This window comes from Cucurbita pepo, chromosome LG08, assembly GCF_002806865.2.
Source record: "Cucurbita pepo subsp. pepo cultivar mu-cu-16 chromosome LG08, ASM280686v2, whole genome shotgun sequence".
NCBI classification, from domain to species: Eukaryota; Viridiplantae; Streptophyta; class Magnoliopsida; order Cucurbitales; family Cucurbitaceae; genus Cucurbita; species Cucurbita pepo.
In genome coordinates this window covers 8,902,107-8,929,108 of record NC_036645.1, presented here as the reverse complement: position 1 = coordinate 8,929,108, position 27,002 = coordinate 8,902,107, and the positions used below count along the sequence as shown (strand labels likewise).

At 36.4% G+C, this 27,002-nt stretch overlaps 7 protein-coding genes across 10 annotated transcripts; 4 read left to right on the top strand and 3 right to left on the bottom strand.

The window, feature by feature from the left end:
* Positions 1 to 134: 134 nt before the first annotated feature.
* Positions 135 to 1,426, bottom strand: LOC111800649 (trihelix transcription factor GT-3b-like). The gene is made up of 2 exons (XM_023684438.1): positions 950 to 1,426; positions 135 to 785 (listed from the first exon to the last, which is right to left on the bottom strand). The coding sequence occupies exons 1-2, from the start codon at positions 1,298 to 1,300 to the stop codon at positions 240 to 242; spliced, it is 897 nt and encodes a 298-aa protein (XP_023540206.1). The 5' UTR covers positions 1,301 to 1,426; the 3' UTR covers positions 135 to 239.
* A 5,159-nt stretch (positions 1,427 to 6,585) lies between these two features.
* Positions 6,586 to 8,651, top strand: LOC111799972 (probable 2-oxoglutarate-dependent dioxygenase ANS). The gene is made up of 3 exons (XM_023683519.1): positions 6,586 to 7,064; positions 7,950 to 8,283; positions 8,377 to 8,651. Exons 1-3 carry the CDS (start codon positions 6,586 to 6,588, stop codon positions 8,614 to 8,616), a joined length of 1,053 nt encoding a protein of 350 aa, XP_023539287.1. The 3' UTR covers positions 8,617 to 8,651.
* A 2,012-nt stretch (positions 8,652 to 10,663) lies between these two features.
* On the bottom strand, positions 10,664 to 13,044 carry LOC111799975 (PHD finger protein ALFIN-LIKE 1-like). Its single transcript, XM_023683523.1, has 5 exons — positions 12,702 to 13,044; positions 12,557 to 12,589; positions 11,915 to 12,137; positions 11,410 to 11,530; positions 10,664 to 11,137 (listed from the first exon to the last, which is right to left on the bottom strand). The coding sequence occupies exons 1-5, from the start codon at positions 12,793 to 12,795 to the stop codon at positions 10,889 to 10,891; spliced, it is 720 nt and encodes a 239-aa protein (XP_023539291.1). The 5' UTR covers positions 12,796 to 13,044; the 3' UTR covers positions 10,664 to 10,888.
* An 856-nt stretch (positions 13,045 to 13,900) lies between these two features.
* Positions 13,901 to 18,250, top strand: LOC111799974 (carboxy-terminal domain RNA polymerase II polypeptide A small phosphatase 1-like). 3 transcript variants are annotated; one of them, XR_002815944.1, is made up of 8 exons: positions 13,901 to 14,425; positions 14,677 to 14,805; positions 14,885 to 15,005; positions 15,081 to 15,162; positions 15,345 to 15,498; positions 15,586 to 15,813; positions 15,978 to 16,568; positions 16,665 to 17,044. XR_002815944.1 is itself a non-coding variant. In XM_023683522.1 (6 exons), the coding sequence occupies exons 1-6, from the start codon at positions 14,123 to 14,125 to the stop codon at positions 15,700 to 15,702; spliced, it is 906 nt and encodes a 301-aa protein (XP_023539290.1). In that variant the 5' UTR covers positions 13,901 to 14,122; the 3' UTR covers positions 15,703 to 16,571. The 3 variants fall into 3 exon arrangements, 1 of the variants encoding a protein (XP_023539290.1); XR_002815945.1 differs by lacking the exons at positions 15,978 to 16,568; positions 16,665 to 17,044 and adding an exon at positions 18,238 to 18,250 and having other exon boundaries at positions 15,586 to 15,804; XM_023683522.1 differs by lacking the exon at positions 16,665 to 17,044 and having other exon boundaries at positions 15,586 to 16,571.
* Positions 17,066 to 18,252, bottom strand: LOC111799973 (probable pyridoxal 5'-phosphate synthase subunit PDX1). The gene has a single exon (XM_023683521.1). The coding sequence runs from the start codon at positions 18,156 to 18,158 to the stop codon at positions 17,232 to 17,234; it is 927 nt and encodes a 308-aa protein (XP_023539289.1). The 5' UTR covers positions 18,159 to 18,252; the 3' UTR covers positions 17,066 to 17,231.
* A 1,413-nt stretch (positions 18,253 to 19,665) lies between these two features.
* On the top strand, positions 19,666 to 22,362 carry LOC111799971 (vacuolar cation/proton exchanger 3-like). Its single transcript, XM_023683518.1, has 11 exons — positions 19,666 to 19,984; positions 20,133 to 20,200; positions 20,297 to 20,325; positions 20,417 to 20,613; positions 20,696 to 20,908; positions 20,995 to 21,126; positions 21,224 to 21,340; positions 21,422 to 21,475; positions 21,593 to 21,709; positions 21,943 to 22,024; positions 22,096 to 22,362. Exons 1-11 carry the CDS (start codon positions 19,730 to 19,732, stop codon positions 22,143 to 22,145), a joined length of 1,314 nt encoding a protein of 437 aa, XP_023539286.1. The 5' UTR covers positions 19,666 to 19,729; the 3' UTR covers positions 22,146 to 22,362.
* A 247-nt stretch (positions 22,363 to 22,609) lies between these two features.
* On the top strand, positions 22,610 to 26,796 carry LOC111799640 (mitochondrial inner membrane protease subunit 2). Of its 2 annotated transcripts, none has more exons than XM_023683061.1 (5): positions 22,610 to 22,871; positions 23,026 to 23,244; positions 23,317 to 23,389; positions 25,908 to 26,073; positions 26,420 to 26,796. In XM_023683061.1, the coding sequence occupies exons 2-5, from the start codon at positions 23,079 to 23,081 to the stop codon at positions 26,525 to 26,527; spliced, it is 513 nt and encodes a 170-aa protein (XP_023538829.1). In that variant the 5' UTR covers positions 22,610 to 22,871; positions 23,026 to 23,078; the 3' UTR covers positions 26,528 to 26,796. The 2 variants fall into 2 exon arrangements, with proteins under 2 accessions (XP_023538829.1, XP_023538830.1); XM_023683062.1 differs by having other exon boundaries at positions 23,009 to 23,244.
* Positions 26,797 to 27,002: the final 206 nt, after the last annotated feature.

Below are 27,002 nucleotides of genomic sequence, written 5' to 3'. Positions count from 1 at the left end.
TACACAAAATATAATATAAATACATGGTAGGGTTTGATAGCTTGCATAACAATAATCAATGTCAAAGACCCAGAAAGAAAAGCTTTGATCGGAAATGATTAGAACTAAACCCGAATAAATATATGAAAATTTATGGTAAAAAGGTTGATATTTGTCCATTCGAGTAGTTAAGTTCGAATATGATGAACGAAGATGAACGAAGAGATTGATATTGATGCAAAGATATACGATAACGAATACTATATATGATCATCTCTTCTAAGCTTGTTTAACAAAGCTGTGATTAAAGCATCTCTTTTCTCAGCCCTAACTTCATCTCTCATTCTTCTTTGTTCTTCCCTTTCTCTCCATCTTCTTTCCAACATTATCCTCTCATGTTCTAAAGCTTCCATTTTCCTTCTCCATTCCATTTCCCTAATTTGTCTCTCTTTTTCCCTTGATTCAAACGCTTCCCTCCATTGAATCTCCATTTGAATTTGTTGGTTCATGAAATCTTCTAAAATTTCCTTCAAATGATTGATACTACTGCTTCCCCCGCCGTTACCTTTACCCTTCCTTTTACTCTTCCTACCGCTCGCTTTCGTGTCGCCTCCGTCCCCGTCACTGTCCTCGTTCTCGTCATCTTCATCGGACGATAACACCGTCGTCTTCTTCTTCGATCCACTCCCTCCGCTCTCCGCCTCCGCCCATAATATTCTATGCATTCGTGCCCCGAAAATTGCTTGTAGCTCTGTGTAGAATGGAAATTGCTGCCTTGAAATTTCTGGCTCCATTGTTTCACAACCCTTAATTTGTTCAATTACATAAAATACAATCAACCCATCAATTTTCCCTTAAATCCCACAAAATTTCAAATATTGTTTTGTAATAAAGATATATATATATATATATATATATATATATATATATATATATATATATATATATATATAGAAGGGAAATTTAGTACCTTGTAACGGGTGACGAGGTTTTTCCATTTACATTTACACTGTTCAGCGCTGCGATTGAAACCCTTTTCTTTCATTTTGGCGGCGGTGATTTCCCACAAGAGTTTGTTGCGTTTGGTCTCCATGAACCGTTGATCCAGCTCGGCGCGGATCATTAAAAACTCCTTTGTTTCTTGAATACTCCATTGAGGGAATCTGTCGGCGACGGCGTTGACGGCGGTTTGATCGGCGAGGTTTTGGTGGAGATGCTGCTGCTGCTGCGGCGGCGGTGGCGGCGGAGGATGTTGAAGCTGTTGATGTTGTTGCTGCTGAAGGTGGAGATGAACAAGGGGATGGGGATTGTGGCCTTCCATGAGTACCAAAAACTTGAGAAAATTATATAGAAAAAAAAAAGGAAAAAAAAAAGAAAAGAATCGTCGTTGGAGGAAAGAAAATGAAATGGAAATATTTTTAATATGTGGGTTGGTGTGAAATCCAGGTGTGAAATCGTAAAAAAGAGGGCAAAAAAAAAATAAAAAAAAAATAATTAATTAATTCGATGGAATTTATTTTTTATTTTTATTTTTTGTGTTGTATAATCTGTTTACGCGGAAATGGAAAAATAATATTTAAATTAAATTGTGTTTTATTATTATTATTATTTGTATATTTTCAGCTTTATTGAAGGATTGTCGTTTTCTTTGTTTACCCATTTGTTCCCATTGCGTCAGCGCGTCGTCAGGCTTACGACACCGTCCTTGTTGAGGTTGGAGGCTTTGATTCTAATTTCTATGCGACTTGTCGTCTCCTCTTAAAAACTTCTTACTTTTTTTTTTCGTAATTTTACTTTTTTACAATTGTAAAAAAAATTAAAAAGTTAATGGTTATATTAATCTATTTTAATTCGAAAAAGATTCTTATTATTTATTTATTTTTTTCATTGCTATGATTACATTAATAAATAATGGAAAGGAAGAAATTATATTTTTTTTCAAAGAAAAGAAAAGAAAAGAAAAAGAGGAATATGTATTATTTATTTAAAAAATTTGCCTTTAGAGGGTCCGTTTCCATTCATGTCGTTTTAATAAAATCAGAAACGCGGTATTCTGTGACGTCCCACGTGGGAAAGCCTACCACGTGTGTCCACGTGGCATACATGCAGATATCATAAGTGAAAGTCTGTCGGACCCACAGGTCATGTTGTTCACACCTATGACTTATTCCAAGTCACTGTTCATACAGTCAGCAATTCGCACCATTCTAAACACGCCACGTATCCAGAAGGTGGAAAAGAGAAACTTGGGAATAAAAGTAATCTGGAGTTTTCTTGAACGACACGTCGTCCTTAAACCGACTTTAATACAGTATTTGAGGAGTAAAAACTGTTGTTGTGGTCAAAAGAAATTCTTTCACATTGACTGTCGTTGGAATTTCTAATGGGTCCCACGCGACTCAGCTTGCTGAGGTGGCGAGTGTGTCACATCAATTCTTCAAAGACCATTATTTAATTTCTTGGGGAATAATTGTTTTACAAAGTTTATTTTTTTATTTTTTTATTTTTAAAAAAAGTCGAATGTCAAAAGGAGAAAGTTACAGGAAACGACAGCTTAGTCACCAAATGTAGTTAATTAAAATGTTAAAAGTTCGATAATATCTGCATCCAAAACAAACGGTTGGATGAAGGTCTCACATCAGCTAATTTAGAGAATGATCATGGGTTTATAATGAAGGAATACTCTCTCTATTGGTACGAGACATTTTGGGAAAGCCTAAAGCAAAATCATGAGAGAAGATCATACTTGTCCAAGACGTGTTGTCTATGGCTGCATGCTCATGTCATGCTAAACCCTCATATATACTTAATTGCTAGTTTACAACATTACTTTCAAACCCTCTTACTGCAATCTCTCTGTCCATGTTTTTTAAAATCCTCTTCTCAAAGTGGGGACAGAGACCTGGGTATATGTTGTCTAGTCGAAGTTGAAACGAATTTGAGTTGGCTAATTCACTCAGTGGTGAGAGTGAGTGTCGCACAATCACTCACGAACGTTCCTAGAAAGCGCGATTGTGGACACCTTGATTCAAATTTAGTTTGGTCGGTCGTTGTCTAAGTTGATGCAAGATGGATCACTACTTACAAAAAAAAAGACCCACTAGCGTCAATGCAGGCCCAGTATGTGTGCAAATTGGGCCACTAACGAATTCACAACTGAATCATTAAGAATTTTCTATGTTCCTGTTTCTGGCCGAGACACTGATCCATGGGCCTAGTTGACAAAACAAAGCCCATGGAGGCCCACAATAATTGTCGGTTAAATATATATATTTATATTATTGAGAATATTTTAAAAGACAGGTTGTGACATAATTGGTAAGAAGCCGAACTCGGCTACTTTTGTGACTGAACTTAAGAATGTTTGTCTGAAACGACAGAGTCCATTAACAACCTTAAATAGTTGCCTAAACAGTGCTTCTTATTCTTTCAATGACTATTTTTTTCCCTATTAAATTTTCGAGTGCAAAAATAATTATTCAGTACTTTCTCAACCACTTATCATTATTATTTAACTAAAAATAAATAAATAAATAACAACAGATTCTGGACAGAGTTGATATCTTATTTTATTATGTGAATCGTCTGTCGGGTCGTTTTATTTGATAGTGAAAGGTTCATGCACAATATACATTATTGAAAATTTTAGGTTTAAGAGAATTGATCCGCTGATTTATTCCATAAATCTTATATTATTTTGTTTAATAATAGTTAAGAGATTCATGCACTTACAAAGAATCGGTGGACTTGTTTTAAAACTAATTTATACTTTTAAAATTTTAAATTTATTAATAATTATATAAATTTAAACTTGGATCATTGATCGAGGACAAAAGGTGTGGCCACGAAGCCTCTGTCTCGTTTTACCAGGCAACTAATTAAATGTCGGTTGAGCTATCAACATCAATATAAATGTGAACCAGCTTGAGTTTCATTAGACATCTCAAAATTATACACATTTTGAATGTGCAAATTTCATAACGACGAAGATTGTTTTTCAACAACAAAAAATATCAATGATAGTCGAATCTCAACAAACAATTTCAATCTTCAGCCTTCTTACGATAGCTTGAGTTGAATATAGAATGTTATGAAGTCCTACCGACACATTCCGTTAAACTTGTTCTTGACTACTTGAAAACTTGGCCGAGGGTCCGTTTTTTGTGCTTTTGACAATTTTTTCTTAATGTAAATTTGGACTACTTTTACAGCTTTACATCGAACCATACAAAATAATATCTTCCGTATTAAGACACTTTTTAGTCACGTTGTAATCGTTGCTTCGAATAATAAATAAAATTTTCTTTTCTTTCTTAATTAAAATGGGTTTAGGGAGGAGGTCCACAATTAAAGAAAAATGGTCCCTTTGGTAAGTGAGTTCACCGTGTTGTGTCATTTTTCACATGTTCCATCAAAAAGGACTTGGACCATCCAAGGACCGACACCCACCTCGACAACGGTAGTAAAATTCCTCCAACTCAAACTGATTTCACAGTAGCAGATAAACCTAAAACTGCATGTCTTTCTTTTCTGGGTGAAACGTAAGTTGATATTTCATTTATGTTTTCATGGTTTTACAGTTTTAGTTTCATATTTACACGTACTTTGTGAAAGTTCATTCTAAAACCTGAATTAAGGCGCGAGAAAATGTCAAGAAAGAACTTCCCGACTTCTACCATGAGAATAGACAAAAAAAAAAAAATGATTGAGATGTTAGAAAGAGAATTAACGTTAAAAACTCCGGCAGAAAGAACTATTCTTATTCTCTTCCATGTCTCGACTGTTAATTCAACCCAAACAATAAAGGTAAAAGTTAATATCTCCAGCTAGCAACAACATTAAAGAAGCTATCTAAAAACGTCTCAATTCAATCCAAACAATAAAAGAGAACCTTAATACGAGTTCAAAGCGTTGAGACCCTTTTATATGAAACATCCATGTTTATACGATTATAACGTTCTTTAACTTACAATCTTACGTTCGTTCGAGGTGATTTAAAGTTAGAAATGAAACTAGAAGCCGAGAAAATCAATGTCGATTCATTCACGAAAAATATCTTTTTGATGTCTCTAATGCGACGTCTCAACTACTTTAAAATGGCCGGTTAACCTAATAAAAACGACAATAAATTTAACTATTTTATTTATTTATATAGCTAGATTAAATTTCAATATAAAGTGTTTTTTTAATTAGTTTGAATTTTTATTATTATGCAATTTGTATGCATTTTCCAATTAAATATATATAAAAAATTAATGATGGGTGGCATTTTTTTCAAAATTGTCCCAATTCTTCTGAAATTTTCAATACCTAATTTATTTATTTATTTATTTATTTATAATGAAGTCCATACATTATAAAACATTTAAAACATGTTGTGAAAATATAAAATATATTAAAATATATATTTATTTTTTGGAGTGGATATGTATAACCCCATTCCATGCCTAGAAAATTTGTCACAAATGGAGAATATTTACGTATGAATTAATTCTAGATCCAATTTAATCGTTAATATTATAAATATTAACTCGACAATTCGATGAAATTTTCACCTATAATTTTATAAATTTAAATATTTAATATGATAATCAACTTTATTTTAAGTTAAATTAGATGTATAAATTTAATTAGTTGAAAATATAAAATAAATAATAAAGTAGGATGGAAGTGGGGCTTGACAACGTGCTGGGTAAATGCTTGGTCACGTGCGTTATTCCTTTTCTGGCCAATATTTGGCACGTGTTCGAACACTGACCAGCCTCCTTGATGTCGGCCAAACTTAATCCTTCTTATTTATTTATTTATTTATTTAGATTTCTACTTATTTTCTCCTATTATTAAGCACCACTCCCTTTTAGATCTCGATTTTATTAAAATTCCTTAATAATTTAAAGTAAATATATATATATATATATATATATATATATATATATATATATATATATATATAATAATTTAAAGTATTTCTTAAAATAGTAAATTTAACGAGTGGGTAAGGGAAAAAACAAAACAAACGAGGAGTTATAATAATGATTATAAAAGTAACTAATTACAAGCCGACATGTCGAAAAAGTAGACAAAAACTAAAGTTGCCTCCGAACTGACCCCACCCGAAACGACACTACAAACATTAAACGTTTCCTCTCCCTGCCTTCAGCTTACAAACAAAAATAAACGGTCGCCCTTTTATTGTCGGGTTTCGTCGGATCATTTTCACCAGCTCCGAGTCCGTGTCCGAGTCCGACCCGGATATACTAAATTAAATCATTTAAGTGATATTTTATTATTTTGTTTAATTTAAGAAAATGTTAATTAGAAATAAAATATTATTTTTTTAAAGGACGAGATAGAAGAAGCCAAATCGGAATAAATATGTTTTTTTTTTTTTAATAAATTTAGTTTGAAGTAAAGCAAAAATTTCACGGCGCCGAAATGAGCTAATAGACACAATAATATATATATATTTTTATTTTTTTAATTATTAATTTTCATTTTCATCACGTGTTCTGATTTTTATTTATTTATTTATTTATTTATTTATTTCCCTATAAATACTTGCAGTAATGAAGAGACTTTAAAATCCACAAGAGATATTATAAGAAAATGAGCTGCCTTGAGAGTTGGCCGGAGCCGGTGGTGTGTGTGCAGTCGCTGGCGGAGAGTGGAATACGGACGATTCCAGTGAGGTACGTGAAGCCACCGTCACAGAGGCCGAGTGGCGCCGCCGTGGAGAGAAATGTTCCGAGGAATATTCCGGTGGTGGACATGGAAAAGCTGCAGAGTGCGGCGGAGGTTACGGCGATGGCGGAAGCTTGTAAAGAGTGGGGATTTTTTCATGTAATAAACCATGGAATCAACGGTGAGATGATGGAGTGTTTGAAGGATAAGTGGACGCAGTTTTTTCATCAGCCGTTGGATTTGAAGAGACAATATGCCAATTCGCCGACCACTTATGAAGGATATGGCAGCCGGTTGGGGATTGAAAAGGCGGCGATTTTGGATTGGAGTGATTACTTTTTCATTAATTATTTGCCTGTTTCCCTCAGAAACACAGCCAAGTGGCCTGCTTTTCCTCCATCCAAGTACGTTTTTACTCATTCTTCTAATTTTAAGACACTCAAAATGCACGGGTCGTAATGTTGGTGTGAGCTCTACCGATCGATTCGATATCGATCGGTAAATGAGCTCGTACTACCCCTTTGATGGAACATGTTATCTATTATAAATCGTGTTTAGTTTCCTAAAGAGAAAAATGAATGATTTGTATTATTATTATTTGGGTTCGTACGTCTTGTAATGTGATGTTTCACATTAATTGGAGAATGGAAACTTTCTCCTAACAGACGTGTTTTAAAGCCTTGAGCGGAAGCCCGAAAAGACAATATCTGCTAACGGTGGATTTGGGTCGTTACAAATGGTATCAGAGCCAGACACCGGATGATGTACCAGCCTTCTGGATGTCCCCCGAAGGGGAGTAGACACGAGGCGATGTGCCAGTAAGGACTTTGGGCCCCAAAAGGGGTGGATTTGGTGGCTGTCTCACGCCGATTAGAGAAAGGAATGAGTGCCAGCGAGAACGTTGGGTCCCGAAGGGGGGTAGATTGTGATGTCCCACATTGGTTGGGGAGTGGAAACCTTCTCATAGCATACGCGTTTTAAAGCCTTGAGTGGAAGCTCGAAAGGGAAAGCCTAAAGAGGACAATATCTGCTAGCGGTGTGCCTAGGTCGTTGCATGTAATTGCATCGCTTCAATTTGACCAACTTTGTGGTCAAACAAACTCAAACTTGGTCAAATTTTATCTTCTTGTCTTTCTCCAATGTTCTTGGATCCACCCCCGAAATGTTCTTATATTCTTATAAACATTTTTTTCGAGACCAATTTAAACATAGTTCAATTGGTTAAACCTTAACATGCGGGAGACAAACTCGATACGTTTACGACGTTTTAGGGTTTTATTTGTGTGTAGGGAATTGATAGAAGAATACGGGAAGGAGATGGTGAAGCTATGTGAGAAAGTGATGAAGGGATTATCTATGGGATTAGGGCTTGAAGAAGAGTACTTATTAAAGGCATTTGGAGGAGAAGAAGGAATAGGAGCTTGCATGAGGGCCAATATGTATCCAAAGTGCCCTCAACCTGACCTGACTTTAGGCCTTTCGCCTCACTCCGACCCGGGCGGCATCACCATTCTTTTGCCTGACCACAACGTCCCTGGCCTCCAAGTTCGTAAAGGAGACGATTGGATCACTATCGACCCTATCCCTAATGCTTTGATTGTAAACATCGCCGATCAAATTCAGGTTTGAGTCTTTCTCTACTCAAGCTCGAAACATTGTATCTAGAATCGTTCACTACGTCACTTGTAAAAATGAGTAATGGTTGTATGTTATTAGGTGTTGAGCAACGGGATATACAAAAGTGTGAATCATAGAGTGATCGTGAATTCAAACAAGGATCGAGTGTCATTGGCGTTCTTCTACAACCCGAGAAGTGATTTGATAATTGAACCAGCTAAAGTGCTTGTGACTGAAGAAAGGCCAGCCCTTTTTCCACCTACGACCTTTGATGAATATAGACTTCAAATTAGGAAGAGGGGTATTTGTGGAACTTCACAACAAGAACAGTCTATTTAATCCACTTAATTATAATTAATAATAATGTTACTTAATGCTTGTAGTTGTGTTAATTATAAGTTAATGTTAGTTTTTTTTTTTCCTTCTTTTTTTGGGTTCTAAACTCGTTTGAATCGTGTGTGTGGTCTCAAATGTACCAATTTACGGCTGTCAATTTTAGAATCTAATCCCCCTTTGTGTTGATGTGCAATAATCTTAGATATCACTTTGGACGTAGGAACGGCTAAAATGATAGACTATTGTAAATTTGATAGAAAGAAGCGTATAAAATTTCAATATTTTAAGTCAATTTGATAATGATTTTATTCTTATCTTATATTTAGTAACGATTTTGTTCTTATCTTCTTAGTATCGTTTGACAAAAAGATTGATGAAATAGTTAAATTCTAGCCGTCTATTCGATTACGAATTTTGACAAAAAGGATTAATGGGTGTTTACGAAAAAAATTAAATAGTTATCAAACGAGATTTTAATTTTCAAAATTAGATTAAAACGCGATAACATTACCGTTTTAAAATGCGTGTAGGGAGGTGTTTTCACTCTTATAACGAATGATTTGTTCCTCTGTCTAGTAGGGAGAGGTTTCGATACATTTATAAGAAATGTTTTGTTCCCCTCTTAACATGGTGTGCTAGCGAGGATGATGAGCCTGAAAAGAGGTGGATTGTGAGATCTCAAGTCGGTTGGAGAATGGAAAGAAACATTTCTTATAACGGTGCGAGACTGGTGATGGTACGTAATAGGCCAAAGTGGATAATATTAACTACCAGTTAAGTTAATTAATTTATCAATCTTAGTCCGTAGAATTCATGGTTTGAGTGCCTCCCACGTGGGGTGCAGTCAAAACGCACGTTTTAAATGCAAAATCTCCCAATTTTTGAAGCCACAAAATTCATCTATAGCTAACCTAAATTGTTGACATAGTCCATTTCACCCATCTTTTTCCGCAATATTCCAATTTTGGCGACATTTAAAATTATATATTTCAACTTTGTTATATCATTTATATATATTGAAAAAAAAAGTTCCTAAGTCTACAAATGTGATTTAATAATTATTCAGCTGCAATTTGATTATTTAAATATTTGACTTCTAATTTATGTATTCTATTAATAAAACAAGAAATTGTTCTCTTTTTATTTTATTTATGATCGAGTATTTGGGCTTCATGAAGTGGGCCACCGGAAGCCCAACTAAGCCCAGCGGAATGGGCTTCCATCATAACAGTTTTGGATATTGGATTAATTAAAATATTTGGGGTTGATGAAGTTGGGCTCATTAACCAGTGTAGAAGCCCAACTCGTTTCAGCCCTTGGACTCAATTTAGAAAAGATGGGCTCGATGAAATTGGGCTCACCAACAAGCGTAGAAGCCCAACTCGTTTCTGTCCCTTGGACTCCATTTAGAAAAGATGGGCTCGATGAAATTGGGCTCACCAACCAGCGTAGAAGCCCAATTCGTTTCTATCCCTGGACTCAATTTAGAAAAGATGGGCTCGATGAAATTGGGCTTACCAACCAGCGTAGAAGCCCAACTCGTTTCTATCCTTTGGACTCAGTTTAGAAAAGATGGGCTCGATGAAATTGGGCTTACCAACCAGCGTAGAAGCCCAACTCGTTTCTATCCCTTGGACTCAATTTAGAAAAGATGGGCTCGATGAAATTGGGCTCACCAACCAGCGTAGAAGCCCAATTCGTTTCTATCCCTGGACTCAATTTAGAAAAGATGGGCTCGATGAAATTGGGCTTACCAACCAGCGTAGAAGCCCAACTCGTTTCTATCCTTTGGACTCAGTTTAGAAAAGATGGGCTCGATGAAATTGGGCTTACCAACCAGCGTAGAAGCCCAACTCGTTTCTATCCCTTGGACTCAATTTAGAAAAGTTGGGCTCGATGAGATTGGGCTCACCAACCAGCGAAGAAGCCCAACTCGTTTCTATCCCTTGGACTCAATTTAGAAAAATTGGGCTTGATGAAATTGGTTTAAGTGAGCCCATAAGTTGCCCTGCCCATGAAGGAGTTTGAATTAAATGACAAAATTAGATTAGCTCAGTTTGTGAACATGCTTCTGTGACAATTAGAAATACAAGTAGAAGAATGGATCTTCAAGTTCCAAGACTCATATGGGATAGGGTTGAGATATTCATTCTAAAGTAAACAATATTAACTACAAATTCATACATACATAAAGGAAATATTGATACTACACTTCATCAGTCACTCGAATCATTCGGCACTTGCGCTTTTGGGTGCTTCGTCTGCCTCTACGTTACTACTGCCTGCATTTCTTCATGCAGCAAAATGAACATTTGTATCGTTGGATACAATCAGCCTTAGCAGGTGTTATGTTTACGCACTTTCCGTGGTACCACCTTTCGCATATGTCACAGCCAATCCAGAACTCATCTGTACTGTTTTCACCACAGCTACCACAGAGGGTTTTGCTATGTTCGCCGACATCCTCCTCGATACTTCGTCTGGCAAGTTTAGGATTGCTTTTCACCTGCCCATCGTTGGATCTCTAGAATAGAGAAGTATCAAGTTAATAGGTAGTCAGAAGCTTGAGACAATTTGTTTAACTGCTTCAAATTCTTTAAGAAGACATGACATTGACATGTCAAGTTAAGTTATTTTCCCCAAAATTTGGTTAGACAATGTTATGAAAACCGATAACAGACGAGGATTACATCCTTCAATCCCCTCCGGAGAATTCCTTGCACCGAACCCCATGAGAGAATTATACACAGAAATTTCAGTATGAGTTATTAAAAAAACATGATCAACTAAATTAACCTTAGCGCTTCCTTGTGATCTGCTTCCACTATCTACACTAGGTTTCTCTTTGACAGGCTTCCATTCTGTCACAACTTCAAAGACAGTGGGAAGATCATTCATCAAGCTAAATAAACGCTTTCTGTCATTATATGATTAGTAAGACGAAAGGAGTTAGTGCATGATTTTTCAGAACATAACATCATTACATAATCACATAAAACAAACAGTTAAGTAGCTCTTCAACTTCAACAATTATCCAGGCAGTAACATAGTTAATAAAGGAGAAAACCAAAGAAATTAGTGTGGTTGATAAAAAATTGCTCAAGTATTCTGCCATAAACCTATAACCTATTTGTTGCAGACAGCATTTGCAAATAATCCCAGAAGAAACATTAAGAAAGTAAACTGAAATTAGTCTTAGAAGTTCACAAACATCATTGACAAATGCAGGATTAAAAATATATCATTGAGCAGACCCTGACCTATAATCTGCAAGCAAAAAATCAAAAGAATAGAAGTTTACCTTTCGTTTTGCTTAAGCCTTGATCCAAGATAGAAAGCCACCGAGAGCAACCAGGAATCACTGTGTACAGCCACTAGAGACAGCCAATCTTTTCTGTTCATGCCATCCCTTGCAAAATTGATTCCAAGTGCAGGCTCAGGAAGCTCCGGTGGAACCTCTTCTACTGGAAGAACAACTTCCCATGTTTCATTGGGATGTCCATACAGACACAAATTTTCCTTATCTGAACAAATCAAGGTGAAAAATATATGAGGCGTCAAAAATTGATAGTAATTCCTGCTTTCAGAGAAGAACTTAATATCAGACCGTGCGAAACTTTGCATACCTAGACAAGAGCATAAATCAACAAATTATAACATGCATCAGTCACTGGCTAATTAAGATACCATAAGTGTACGGAAAAAGGAACATTCCCAGGATCTCAACGCAAGATCAAGATCACAAAAATTAAGTTTCGAATTCGTGGAACAAGCATCCAATCTGAAGCAATTTCCGATACTACGTCATTAAACTAGATTAAGAAATATTTTCTCAATTCATTATACATCAAAGGCTCGTTAAATTCACCAGCAGCAAGAAAATGAACATTTAGAGAAATAATAAACTTCGTAAGGAAATCAAATGCAAAAAATTACGCATCACCTGGATCACAAAGGCCGTAAAATTCATCCACATCTGACAACAACAACAACAAAAGAAAATGAAAATCAGTGATCTCCTAGGGAAAAAAGAAATAAGCAAACAAGAGAAGTTAGAGAGAGAGAGAGAGAGAGAGAGGAGACAATACCGTGAGCGAGGGCGCGAACAAGAGCGGCACGGCGACCGGCGTAATCTTTGAAAATTTCCTCGACGGTTTTGGGAGTGGTGGATGGCATTTCCATGGCGGAAAGGAGATCTGAGAGGAGAGAACGAAATCGGAAGTCACATGAAGAAATGGAAATTTGGAGAAGGATTGGGAATGAATGGAGGAAGGATCAATGCATGAGTTTGGGAAAGAAGAGAGCGTAAGCGGCAGAGATCCATGTAAACGTCGGCTCCCGCGAGACACAGAAGAACCGGAGGTTGGATTGTAAATTGACGATAACCAATATTTCACTATTGCCACTCCAAATTTTCACTTCCCAACCACTCTTTTTTTTAAAGATGAACTCCAATTAACCATTTTTTAAATTTTAGAAAAATTAAAATTTGATTATTTATTAATTTAGAACAGATGAATGATCATGGAATGACAAAAGTGACAATGGGCCTGTTTGACTCCGGCCCAAATTTCATAAAGTTCTTCGAGTGTCATGGGCCTGGCCCAAATCATCGTCCATTATGGGCCTAAGAGACAGGTGTGCTAATTTCCCGTGACTAAATTTAATAACCATTTAGCTGCATTAAATTGTGATTGGATAAAGGGTCAACTAACTTTAATATTATTCAAATACCCGACAATGTATTACGGATGAATTTGAGATAATTTATTTGACCAAAATATTATTAAAACGTCATTAATAAAATTACAATAATATCCTTTTTTTTTTTTAAATAATATATATATTTTTTAAACAATATATTTTTATTAATTTAATCAACTAAATAAATATAAAATAAATAAATTAATCTATTTTCAGAGTAACTAAAAAATTAATTAAACTAAAATATCCTTCCTAATAAATGCAACAAAATATGAGCAGTTGTAACATTAAAATAAAAAGCTGAATAGATAATGGTTTGGAATAATCAAAGAAAACAATAATAATAATAAATAAATAAAACTAGAGACATTAACCTTTAAATGGGGTCACGGTGACCATTAAGCACAGCTTGACGGCGACGTGTAGGGGGCTAAGTTCACGAACCACCAAAAATAATTTTAAAATATTATTTATTTATCAATGAATTGGAATAAATCACCGTTATTTGGCTAGGATAATTATTATTAATTAAGTTGTTATTATTATTATTATTATTATTTAAAAGAAAAGAAAAAAAAAAGGTAAAGGAAGCAGTCCTTCAAGCCGAGCCAGGGCGGCAAAAAGCCACCTGCCATCACCGCCACAATTCCGTCGGCCACAGAATTTTCCAATTGCGTCATGGCGTTTTCAATTCTTGTTTATTGTTGAAAATGATTGAGAGAGAGAGAGAAGCCGAGTCGCGTTTTCTTTCTGAAGCATCGAGTCAGTTTTGGGGATCTCTCTGTATCTGCGATTCGTTGTGGATATGGCGCAGATTGGTCAAGCCGAGGTCTGTGTGCCGAGGTCTTTGCAAGTATGGCAAGCTTTGATCGATTGGCTCTCTTTCTTTGTTCATATAATTGCTCAGATCGTGCGTGGTGCTCCTTCTTGGGCTCAGATTTTGTCCTATGTCGGTGTTAGATTGCCGCTTCTTGCCTCATCTTCTCCCTCTTTTAAGCCCTTGCCGATTGCTGAGCTTCCTCTCCATCAGCTTTCAGCTAAGAAACTTAGCCCTCCCACTGATGTGGATGACGGTGGAAGTCGAGATCGCCCGCTGGAAAAGATTACGGTAATGTTCGTTTCGTCTTCTTCTTTCTTTGTATGTTTTTGAAGAAAATGTAAGGCTAAAATGATGATTGGCGACATTGTGAAATCATTAGACACTACAAACTGCCTCCATCTCTGCTTGCGATTCACTGATTTGAGTATTTTCCATTTGTATTTTGAAACTTATTATTACGATGTTGAGATAAACTAAGTTTGCTGTAATGTTTATGCATTTGTCATGTTGTGATTCCAATACTTCATTTGCTCTCTCAGGTTGTTCTTGATTTGGATGAAACCTTGGTTTGTGCATATGAAACATCCAGTTTGCCAGCCGTTTTTCGCACTCAGGCAACAGAAGCTGGCTTGAATTGGTTTCAGCTAGAATGTGTGTCCTCGGACAAGGTACCTCCCATGGATTTCTCTTTCTAAACTCTACTTGAAAATTTTGTTCTGTTGATTAATTTTGGTAGCTGTATTGAAGGAATATGAAGGAAAGCCAAAGATCAGTCATGTGACTGTATTTGAACGTCCTGGATTGCACGAGTTCTTGAGTCAGGCTGCTGAATTTGCTGAACTCATTTTATTCACTGCTGGTCTTGAAGGTTTGGCATTGATTAATCAATATCTTTTGTAACTTTCCTCCCGTTGCTATATGTCATTTGTGCTCCGATGTACAGGATATGCTAGACCACTGGTCGACCGAATCGATTCAGAGGGAAGATTTAGCCTTCGACTTTATCGACCATCCACCGTTAGCACGTAAGTAATTTACCTCTAACTGGGTTTAGAATCTGAGATTGTTCTTGACTGGGGTACAACTCAATTAAGCAAGCTTTTCCTTCCATGAGAGATTTTGTGTTCTAAGCTTTTGCTTTAAATTATCAGGCTGTTGAAACGAACTACAAAATTAGATTTCTTAAAGATGTTTCTTTAAATTGCAGAGAATACAGAGAACACGTAAAAGATCTATCGTGTTTACGAAGAGATCTCTCTCGAGTTGTTATAATCGATAACAACCCGTTTAGTTTCTTACTGCAACCATTGAATGGAATCCCATGCCTTCCATTCTCTCCTGCACAGCCTTCTGATAATCAGGTAGAAACTTCTCTTATGATAATGGCTTCGATCCATTCCATGATTAGATACTCACTTGCCCATTGTTCTGTGATGTGCATTCTTCAGCTTTTAGACGTCCTCCTCCCGCTCCTCAAACACCTCGCCCTGGAAAAAGACGTCCGACCCGTTCTACACGAAAAATTTCACATGCCTGAATGGTTTCAGATCCATGGAATTCCTTAGCATGAGAAAAATTACAATACAGATAGTATCCAAGCGTGCTGAGTGGAGAGCATGCTATGAAATCAATCTCCACATTCTTTCCATTTAGAGCTTAGGTGATATGTCCACAATGTATGTTGTTTCCACCTTAGGTTAATGTATTCTATTGTTTCATCAAGACTGCAAATCATTTAAGGAGTTGTACTCTTAAATTTAAATTCTTTTATATCATTACCCCTTAGAACAGTCTTTCAAGAGGAAATCCAACGTTTTTGTAGAATTTTGTTGCTTCTCAGGGGTCACCGACAGGCGACCAGCATAGTTTGTCCAAGTGCAAGCCTTCAGTTATAGCTTCAAAATTACGTCGTCTGCAAATTGAATGCTGCTATACTCCTCTTTACTTCATAGTAGTTAATGTAGTTTAAACATTATTTGGCAGCACTTCAGTGTCATAGCCACTTGGTCTTGTTTATTGGTATGTGCACTTAAAAGGAAGAACTGATAGCGAGGACTTGTTTTGAGGAGGAGCAACAGAGAGGGAGAAGCCGCCATTTGTTATTGGATAAGTTCAGACTTAGGGAAGCTAATCAAGCAATGGCCATGCAGCTCAGCCATGTGTATTACGGTACACCCACAACCCGACGACCAACACTGCCGTATCTTAGGTTAGAGCCGTCGCAGGAAATGATCAGGAGCTTCTCAAATCCGACAAGGTTCAGGCAAGTAGGCCAAAGGAGACATCGACGGCCATGGATTCCGAGGGTAGGTGCATGTGAGTTGGAGAATGTTAGAGTGGAGGTAGAGGGTAGGGGCATGTGTAGCTGCTTGTGAAGGACGAGGATCAATTGTGTAACCGCCCAAATACACGGGTAGATATTGTCTACTTGGTACGTATAATCGTCTTTGAACTTTGAAATGTGTACATTTTGGGTACATTGGATTGGACTGACTAGCTTTTCTTTTTTGACATGAGGCATTTTTAGGCTAATTTTAAACACAAAATGGTGGATTCTTCTCCTCCACGGTTCTATGTTTTCAACTGTTCTTTGTATGCTCGGCTCTTTGATCGCAATGTCCAAGCTCAACAAAGAAAGATACTGGAACTTGGGGTGGTTGGCCGGAAGCTTCAATTTCTCCGTCGACAGCAACTTTCCGGCCGTGGAAGGGCCAGAGAAACTACAATACACAACAGGCGGAGGAGTTTCTTACTACTTCCTCCAATTGCTTAGCCTCTTGCAAGCCGTGGGTGAAAACGAATGAGACCATCCATTCAGTTCTTTTATTGGTTTTCTATAATTTCTCGATTACATTGTTCTTAATCGAAGGTGAGAAAAATCCATCAGAAATGAAATACAGAGGATTATGAAGTAAGATGTTCGAGAAGGAAATAAAGAGGGGATTTATAAGCAATTCAATACGAACAGTGAAACAGGATATCAAAATTCCTTATAGCTAGCTATATGTTTAGACGTAAATTGCTAGAAAACTATATGTGCTTAGATCCAGAAAAGGATTTGGGATCGTCATACCCAAATGCCGGAGAAGGCAGTCTACTCCGATCTATTCGCGAACCTTTCGACCTTATCAGTCATGTTCAGTCCGACCATTGCCTCGCCGAGCCCACAGCTCACTTCCGCCAGCACCTCTGGATCGTTGTAATGAGTAACAGCCTGCACAATCGCTCTGGCGCGCTTCGCCGGGTCGCCACTCTTGAACACACCGGAGCCGACGAACACGCCGTCACAACCGAGCTGCATCATCAGCGCCGCATCGGCCGGTGTTGCTACACCACCGGCGGCGAAGTGAACCACCGGGAGCCTCCCGAGCTGCTTAGTCTGCAGAACTAAATCGTAAGGCGCAGCGATCTTCTTGGCGAAGGTGAAGACCTCATCGTCGTCCATGTTCCTCAACAACCTAATATCTCCCATCACGGACCGCACGTGCCGCACCGCCTCAATGATATTACCGGTGCCGGCTTCGCCCTTAGTCCTGATCATCGCCGCCCCTTCGCGAATGCGCCGCAACGCCTCGCCGAGATTACGGCAGCCACAGACGAACGGAATGCGGAAATTGTGCTTGTTGATGTGGTTTTCTTCATCAGCGAGAGTAAGAACCTCGCTCTCGTCTACATAATCGATACCAATGGCCTCAAGAATCTGAGCTTCAACGAAATGGCCAATTCGAGCCTTCGCCATGACCGGAATCGTGACAGCCTGTTTGATTTCCTTGATTAGTTGAGGGTCGCTCATTCTAGCGACACCGCCCTGGGCTCGTATGTCCGCAGGAACTCGTTCAAGGGCCATAACGGCGCACGCTCCAGCCTCCTCAGCGACACGAGCTTGCTCGGCGTTCACAACGTCCATGATTACGCCGCCACGAAGCATTTGAGCCAATCCAACTTTCACAGAGAAGGGGGATTGCTTCGTCTCAGTCAGAGCTCCATTTCCGTACACCGCTACAACGCCGGATCCTGCCATTTTCGCCGGCCAATAACGCTACAGTAAAAAGGCAGTGAGGGAGGATTCAGCCGCAATGAAAAGGCCGTGGAAGAAGAAGAAGAAGAAGAAATGAAGGCCGAGAGATTAAGGTAGAGAAGGGTTCTTTAAGTAGTGGCTGTTCTCGAATGATCTTATCGAGAACGAGACGCGTCGATTCACGTCAAGCCTAAGCGCGTGGCATTACATAGAAATGGGGCCCACAGAATCGTCAATCTTTGAGAAAAAGTATACACATCCAACGGCTGTTAACAAGAGATCAGGAAGCTTAGAGTGGACGTGCGTTCCATAATCACCAATGCCCGTTAAAGCCACGCATTTTAATGTCTGAAGAAGCCCTCGTTTTGCGCACCAAGAACTCGATACGTGGAAATCGGTGGTTCGTTGGGGTCATTTTCGTCTTCTTAACCTTTTTCTTTTTTCTTTTTCAATTTTATTTTAATAAATTTAAATTGATTAATACATAAATTTTTAGAAGAATAATATTTATTTATTTCTAATTGTTTCGTTTATTTAATTATTTAATTATTTAATCATTTTTTATAAAATTTTGTATAATTGCGTCAAACATAGTCAAATTAAGAATCAATTAGTCAACTCATAATTATCAAACAAACTAAAAAATAAATAAAATAGGCAAATTGTTTCTAACATGAGTGGTTAATCGATTATGGATGGGCTCAAATGGGCCCTTTAATCACAGCGCCCACTTTAAAATTCATATGGACCATGGCCTTATGGTCTATCTCATCATAGTGCCCACTACTTATACCTTTTTTTTCAACTCAATTATGGTATTGTTTTGGTGACGTATATCTCTTTACAATTCGATTCAATCCAATCCTAAATTTAAATTTTGGTTACGTTATATCAAACGCTTTATTTCATATTTGATCTTTATAAACGTCATAGCTACTGTCATATTGTACAGGCCATGATTATATAGTCTGAAGTCGGGACAACCCAATTTGATTATATTTTTAATATTTCAAAATTAAAATAATATTTGATATTTTTTAATTTAAATATAGTTTTTCTTTTTCTTTATGTATAAGAATTGTTCACACTTGTTCAAATATATATTCAAAATAGACTACGATTGCTCATTAAAAACGTTAATATTTGTTTATTTTTATTTACTTTAATATTGTCATTTATAAGCGATAAATGGTGTTTGAAAGATTGAAACTTACAAGAAACTTCCTTCCCAAGACCTACATCATGCTATATTATAAATTTTCGTCTCTAATAAATTTATAATTAACTTATAAAATACATATAATAAATTTATAATTAACTTATAAAATACATATAAAAAATAAATATTTTTTTTAATAATCCCTAGAGGTTAGAGGTTAGAGGTTAGAGGTTAGAGGTCAGATGATTGAATTTCTATATTTAAAAAGAAATTAAAATTAAAAAATTTAATAATATAATTAAATATTGGAAAAAGAGGTAGAGGAAAATGAAATGTAAACGCATTCCATTTGCGATATATTCTCAACTTTTTTAGAAGAATTCCATTTCACAGAGTCTTTGGATTTAGCAGACACATGGATTTCGAACAAGAAACGCCGATCTTGCAAAACGGCGCCGTCAAGAGTTCGCTGATCGGTCGGACGGCTCACAACATGTCGTCGTCATCGCTGCGGAGAAAGTCCGATTTGACCCTCGTTTCCAAGGTTCGTTTCGGTTGTCTTAGGCTGTTGCTTGTGAATCTTCAAGAGGTCATTTTGGGAACGAAGATTTGGTTTCTTTTTCCGGCGATTCCGTTGGCTGTGTTGGCCGACTCTCTTGGCTTCGGAAGAGTAAGTGAAAACTATTTCAATTTTATTTAAAAAAAATAAAAATAAAACCCAAAATTTTTAAAATTAAAATAGAAATAGTTTTTAAATTTTAGATAAAATAAATTAATTAAAAATAATAATCTCTTAAAAATGTTTAATGGAATTACAGGCGTGGGTTTTCGTTCTGAGCTTATTGGGGCTTGCTCCACTTGCGGAACGCCTGAGCTTTCTGACGGAGTAAGCCTGAAACGACGTCGTTTTCATTCTGGAATTTTCAATATTATTTTTCAATCATTTAACTTAAATTAATATTCTTTATTCATATATTTGCAGACAAATCTCATATTTCACCGGCCCCACAAGTAATTTTCTTCCCTTTTATTTATTTATTTATTTATTTATTATTTTTTAGACATGGTTCGATCAACTATAATCATGTATTTTTATACTTAGTTGGTGGCTTATTAAATGCGACATGTGGCAATGCGACGGAGCTAATTATAGCAATATTTGCACTTAGCAAGGACAAAATCGAGTTGGTGAAGTACTCTCTTTTGGGATCGGTTCTATCAAACCTTCTGGTCGTTCTTGGAACCTCGCTTTTCATTGGTGGCATCGTCAACCTTAAAAGACAACAAACCTATGACCAAGTAAGCGATTAGTTCTTGGCTTCTTAGTTGAAGATATATATTTTAATCGTACGTTATAAAATTTTGTAACATTTTCTTATAGAGACAAGCTGAGGTGAACTCACACATGTTGTTGTTGGCGCTTTTATGTCATTTGCTTCCAATGTTGTTCCCTTATGTCAGAGGGTCTACTGATGTGGTTGTAGCTGACGCACTGCGATTGTCTAGAGCAAGTAGTATAGTAATGTTGGTGGCTTACGTAGCTTACTTGATCTTTCAACTATGGACTCACCGTGGATTTTTTGAACCAGATAAGGTATGATTAAATTAAATTTAAATTATACAACATTAAAACATGACCCAAATTTTTATTTTATTTTTGTTAATGACGATCTTTATTAGGAACTAGATGTATACAACGACGACGTTGTGCAAGAAGCACCAACGATTGGAATATGGAGCACAGTGGCTTGGTTGGTAGGCGTTACTGTTCTCATTGCTTTGTTGTCGGAGTACGTGGTGGCTACAATTGAGGTAATAGAGGTTTTTGCTCGATAACTATTTGGTTTTTTAAACTATTTTCCTCCAATTTTCAATATCTTTCTTAATTTTTGTATGGTTGAAAAATTAGGACGCTTCGAAAAGTTGGGGGCTATCGGTTACGTTCCTTAGCATGATATTACTACCACTGGTTGGAAATGCAGCCGAGCACGCAGGAGCTCTCATATTTGCTTATAAGAACAAGTTGGTATGCACTTAATATAATTAATTAATTTCCTTAATCATAATATTATTATTATTATTATATTTTTTTAATGCTAAAATGCAGGATATAACTTTAGGTGTTGCTTTAGGATCTGCAACTCAAATAGCAATGTTTGTGGTAATAAATTTGGGTTCATTTTGCAACGCTATTAATATTATTATATTATTTAAAATGCTCTAATTTAATTTTTTATATTTTTAATAAAACATAAAATTAATTATTCTTAATTTTCAGGTTCCTTTATGCGTAATTGTCGGTTGGATTATGGGAATTAATATGGATCTTAATTTTAATGTTCTTGAAACTTCCTCCCTTGCTCTTTCAATAATGGCTTCGTCATCCATTTTACAGGTACATATATATATATACACACACATACATATATACACACATATATATATATATACACACACATACATATATACACACATATATATACATACATACATATACACACATATATGTATACATATACCCGCACATATATATATATACACACATATATATATATATATTTAAATTTTTTAAAAATGGAATATTTTGTATTTAATTGGCTAATTTTGTAAATTATGATGAATTTATAGGATGGAAATTCTCATTACATGAAGGGATTGATTCTCATCCTCTTCTATATTATCATTGCAATATGTTTCTTCTTCACAAATGGTAACTTTTCTAATTACTTTTAACATTTTTTTATTATTTATTTATTTATTTATTTATTTATTATTTTGTAGATGAGGTTACTATCGTCCATTCCCAATTATCGAGAGTTCAACTGAATTAGATGCTATGGTTGTCCATGCCGTGAACGACGAGTGTTCGCTCTTGATCCATGTGGACAAGGGACTCAACTAACGCTTGAAATAAGTCTTATTTTTATATTTTAGAATATTTTATTCTCAACAATTTAATCTTATATTATTGTATAATATTAAATTTCAAGATAAAAAAATAAATATTATCGGGTACAGTAATTCGAGTTCGATGTTTAGTTTTGTTTACTTATTAAGAATCAAAGTATTATCCGTTTGATGTTGTAATCCATTGATAAACGAGCGATTTGATCCTATCTCGATGACGTCGACAAGCTTGCTCGTGATTTTACTTGCGTTTAATTTTAATTTTATTTTTTATTTTTTTGAAAGGGAAAAAAAGTTATTGAGTAATTACATTTTTTTTTTTTAACTCGGAAAAAAGAAAAGAAAAGAAAATTAAAATAAAGTATTTGCCTCTTCTATTTCTCTGTTTGCGCTCGCTCGTTCGCGCCTTCGTTTACTGTATGGTTAGGGTTTGGCGCTGAGTGAGTGCAGCGATCACCAGCGGATTTGGCAAACAATATCTTCTATTGAATTCTTCTGTATCTCTCAGCGTCGATCGACCGCTTCCTATTCTCATAATATTCTTTAATCTTTTCAACTGGGATAATTGGGCTGCTTGCCGGAAGGCTTGCGGTTTCTGTCTGTTGTGTACTGTCAATTTTTAGGTAAACTCGACGAATTGCGCGTATCTGGTAAGTTTCATCAAATTTCTTCCGATTCGAGTTCGAGGATTGCTTTGATTCTGTTCTGCAAGCTCAAAATTCGAATTGATAACAAATGTTTTTATTTGCCTACTTTGAATTGTTTTTGGGTTCTTATTTCATTATAGATTTTTCCATGTTGCAGTTACTGAACTCCCATTTCGCACTTGATATGCATCTAGTTGGTATACTTTGGAAATGGCAAATCGAAGTTTAGTGTGGAACGTTGCGAAGAAATGTTTCACACTTGGAATTATTGGCGTTACGATTTCGGATCGTTATGCGAGTGTTGTCCCTATCCGGGGTGCTTCAATGTCTCCCACTTTTAATCCTAGAGCCACTTCTCTGGCAGGACCTGTTAGTGGTAATTTTCTGAAAGTTGCATATTTGTTGTAGCTAGGAATTGATACCATCTGATGCTTGGGTTTGCTTTCAGATGACTACGTGCTGGTTGAGAAATTTTGCCTTGAGAAGTTTCAATTTTCTCCGGGTGACGTGATCGTTTACCGGTAAGTTTCCCTCCAGCGCCTAATTTCGTTATCTGTATTGTCTGTTCTGGCGCTTATATTGTGTTTTGTGGTATTAGCTTGATTTAGTTCCTCTTTTATTGGATGATGAAGGCTGCTCTAGATTAAGAAAATGGCCTATGTAAACCCACATTATCCTTCCCATCGCTCTCTCTCAAATTATATATAAGAATGATCCGGTGCATCGTATGTAGATAGTCTTGCTCGATTGGGATTGCTCAGGGTTTGAATCTTAATGAGTTGAGGCTAGATAATTTAAGATTTGGATTGGCTCTTCTTGGTTGACTTTTGAACATTATTAGTTTGTAGGCCCATTTGATTAATCATCGTTGAGAGATCACATTTGGACTCCAATTTAATAACTTCCCAAGGCCATACAATCGAAGAATAAAGACAGAGAACTCAAAAGTAAGAAAAACTCAACTCCATTACTTGCAATTTGCATAGAACGAAATGATTACTCTTTGCATTTGCATATTCAATATGGGGGTCAAGTTTTGTGGCCTCTTTGTAGTCCTTTGGGGCAATTGGATCAAGAGGAATAAGACCTTGGGAGGAGGTGTGGTCACTCTATTTGGACATCGTTTTCCAAGTATTTTTGTACTTATCTGCTAGGTCTAATTATTATGAACTGGAGATCTTTCTTCTTTTTTTTTTTGTATAGCTAGGTGGTTGCCTTCTCTTAGTGTGCAGTATCTTTGTGTCCTTTTTTATTCTTTCATTTTGTCTCAATAAAAGCTTGTTTCCTCATTAACAAAAATGGTCATTTTTTGTGAAAGAAATAGTACGAATTATATTTACGTCGTCATATTTGAATTAATCTAAGGTAATGGATAGCATAATGATCCATCTCGCTCCTGAATTGTAATAGTCTTGATGATGTAATTGGTAAATGTATGTGATTGAAAGCATGCCAGGAGTGTAAGATAGATAAAAAGCCTTTATTGTTTCCTGCGCTGTTAAGAGATTGTAACCTCAAGTCCTCTTCTTCCCAAATTTACCGCATCCCAAATTTTGACAGTATTACAACGTAACTATGGTAACTTCCCAAATATTGAGCACCCGATAAAGAAATACTAAGCTCCAACTCAAGAACTAACAGTTAACTTCAAATTACCTGAATATAAAGAACTCTTTCAACATTCTAAATAAAACCTTAAACAAAAAAAACATCACCTAAAATAACCAACTTAAAGCAATGATATTTTACCTGATGAAACCCAAGTACAAAGTCATTTTAACCAAACCAAGACTATAGTTTACCAAAAGTATTCAAGAAAAGAGAACAAACTAAGCTTATCCAACTTTAACAAAATTTCTAAGAACAAGCCAACTTCCAAACAATGATACAACTCAAATGCCAGTCCCAAAATGAATCATCAACACTAAACAGTAAATCAAACCATAAATGAACTAACCAACTCGTACTAATGTAAGTTCCCAACTCAAACCAACTATTAAGAAGATAGAATAACTAGCTAATGGTCTCAAAATTTGGTGGTGAGTTCATCATAATGCATACTCAGTAAGTGGCTCACACATGAGGAGTCATCAAACAACATACAACCTAGAAAACAAACATAATGCTTCTCTCATACAACTAAACATGCTCTTTGCACATAAAACAAGTAAAACATTCAACATGCTCAACACTTGCATCAATACATCATGTCATGTGCACTCAATCCTCACGCAAGGTCAACGAGCTCATTTGATTTCACAGAGTCACTCAACACTAATATTTAGCTCTCGCAAAGCTATATGAGACTGACTCTTTCGAGTTATGTCAATGGTCTACCACCCTGACCATTTTTACCTGAGGCACAATGGTATTTACCCAACTTTTCTTCATCACACACAAGGTCCTCTGACATCGTACAATCTCACTAAAATGCATTATCCTACACAACCATCATGCGTTTTCAGACAATATCAGCATTTCAGCATGCTCATCACAACATACTCAACAAACAACAGGCTCAAAAATCATCAAAGGTCACATTTCATAAACTTAAGTCACATATCCACCACAAACATAATATGTTCAACATCTCAAAAACACCACATAACCTATCACAACACCATATTTCAGCATGCTTAAACACTTAAGGAGACTTAATAATTCAAAGAGACATGCTTCACATGATGTAGTTAGAAAAGTTGGTAGGCACACACCAAACAACTCCACAAGTGGAAACTACTAACTTAAAGTGCTCCTAATATAATCCAGTAGATTCCTAAGCAACAAGTACAAGGCTTAGTGGTCAGAAATTAATTTGAAGACCTTAATCGAAATTGAAAGAGTATTTAGGAGAGGCGTCCTTACCCAAAATCACTCTTAAACTGAGTTCGAACAATCCTGAACTGAACTGAATCCTGAAACAAAATGTATTCGCTGGTGTGGGTTTGTGGCTACGGTGTTGTTGAGGATAAAATTTACTCTCAGAGACTTGAACAATTTGATTAAAATTTCCTTCCATAAATCGTTGACCTATTGCAGATCCCCTAGTAATTACAAGGAGAAACATGTGAAAAGAGTTATTGCCTTACCAGGAGATTGGGTTGGAACTCGTCAAACATATGACGTTGTAAAGGTTCCAGAAGGACACTGTTGGGTTGAAGGTGATAATTCAGATTGCAGCATGGACTCGAGATCTTTTGGCCCGGTAAGATACCATCTTCTATAGTTAACATTATGTTTCTTTTGGGGTGTGCTATTAGTTTTGAGATGCAACCAGAGTTTATGTGGATTGGTAGCCTCGATGGGATCTTTAATTATTCTTGTAACAATTTTTGGGAATTGAAAAAACACAGTTGAAAATATCATCATACTTTTTAGAGTTCAAAACAAAGTTTTCATATGAAAGAGCATTAAGAAAATATAGATAATTAATTTACTGTTTCCAGAGAAATACTTTACTGCAAGTATCTGAGATTTGAGTTGAACTCCCTTTTTACTGCTTTTGAGACATGTCTAGCCCAGCCTGACTGAACTAAGCCTTTTGCTGGCAGATACCAATGGGTTTGATTCAAGGTAGGGTGTCACATATTGTATGGCCACCTCAAAGAATTGGTGCTGTTGAGAGAATATACCCTCAGGGGAGAGTCAAGTCCTACTGATAATACCAAAATTGAAGGTAGAGAACAGTTTTCCATGATCGATACTCCTATTTGTGGTCTTTTACATTAGGTAGAAATTTTTTAGGACCTGGAGACCTTTTCTGCAGTGATTTCTATCTATCACTTTCGGTTATGTTATTTTTTCTCCATAACATACATTATTTACATTCTTGGGGTATTTTCAATGTAATACCCGTATTCGGAGGAACCTGTATTTCAGTAACGATTGAACTTGACCTCACGTATGCACGAATCCCGTCGCTTAAGTTTCCTGGTTAAATCAAATGGAAAAATGTAATGAGTGACCCATCAACTGGAATTTTGGGAGGAGAATCGTAAAAGACAGACAACCAGTAATTATCAAAAACTTTTGCAGAGTAAATTCATATTGCAGCTTTTCGTTCAACTTTGATTTCTAGGACTTAGGTAGGAGGTTTGGTTGGTTCAAGCTGATGGAGGAACCAAGCGTGTTTTT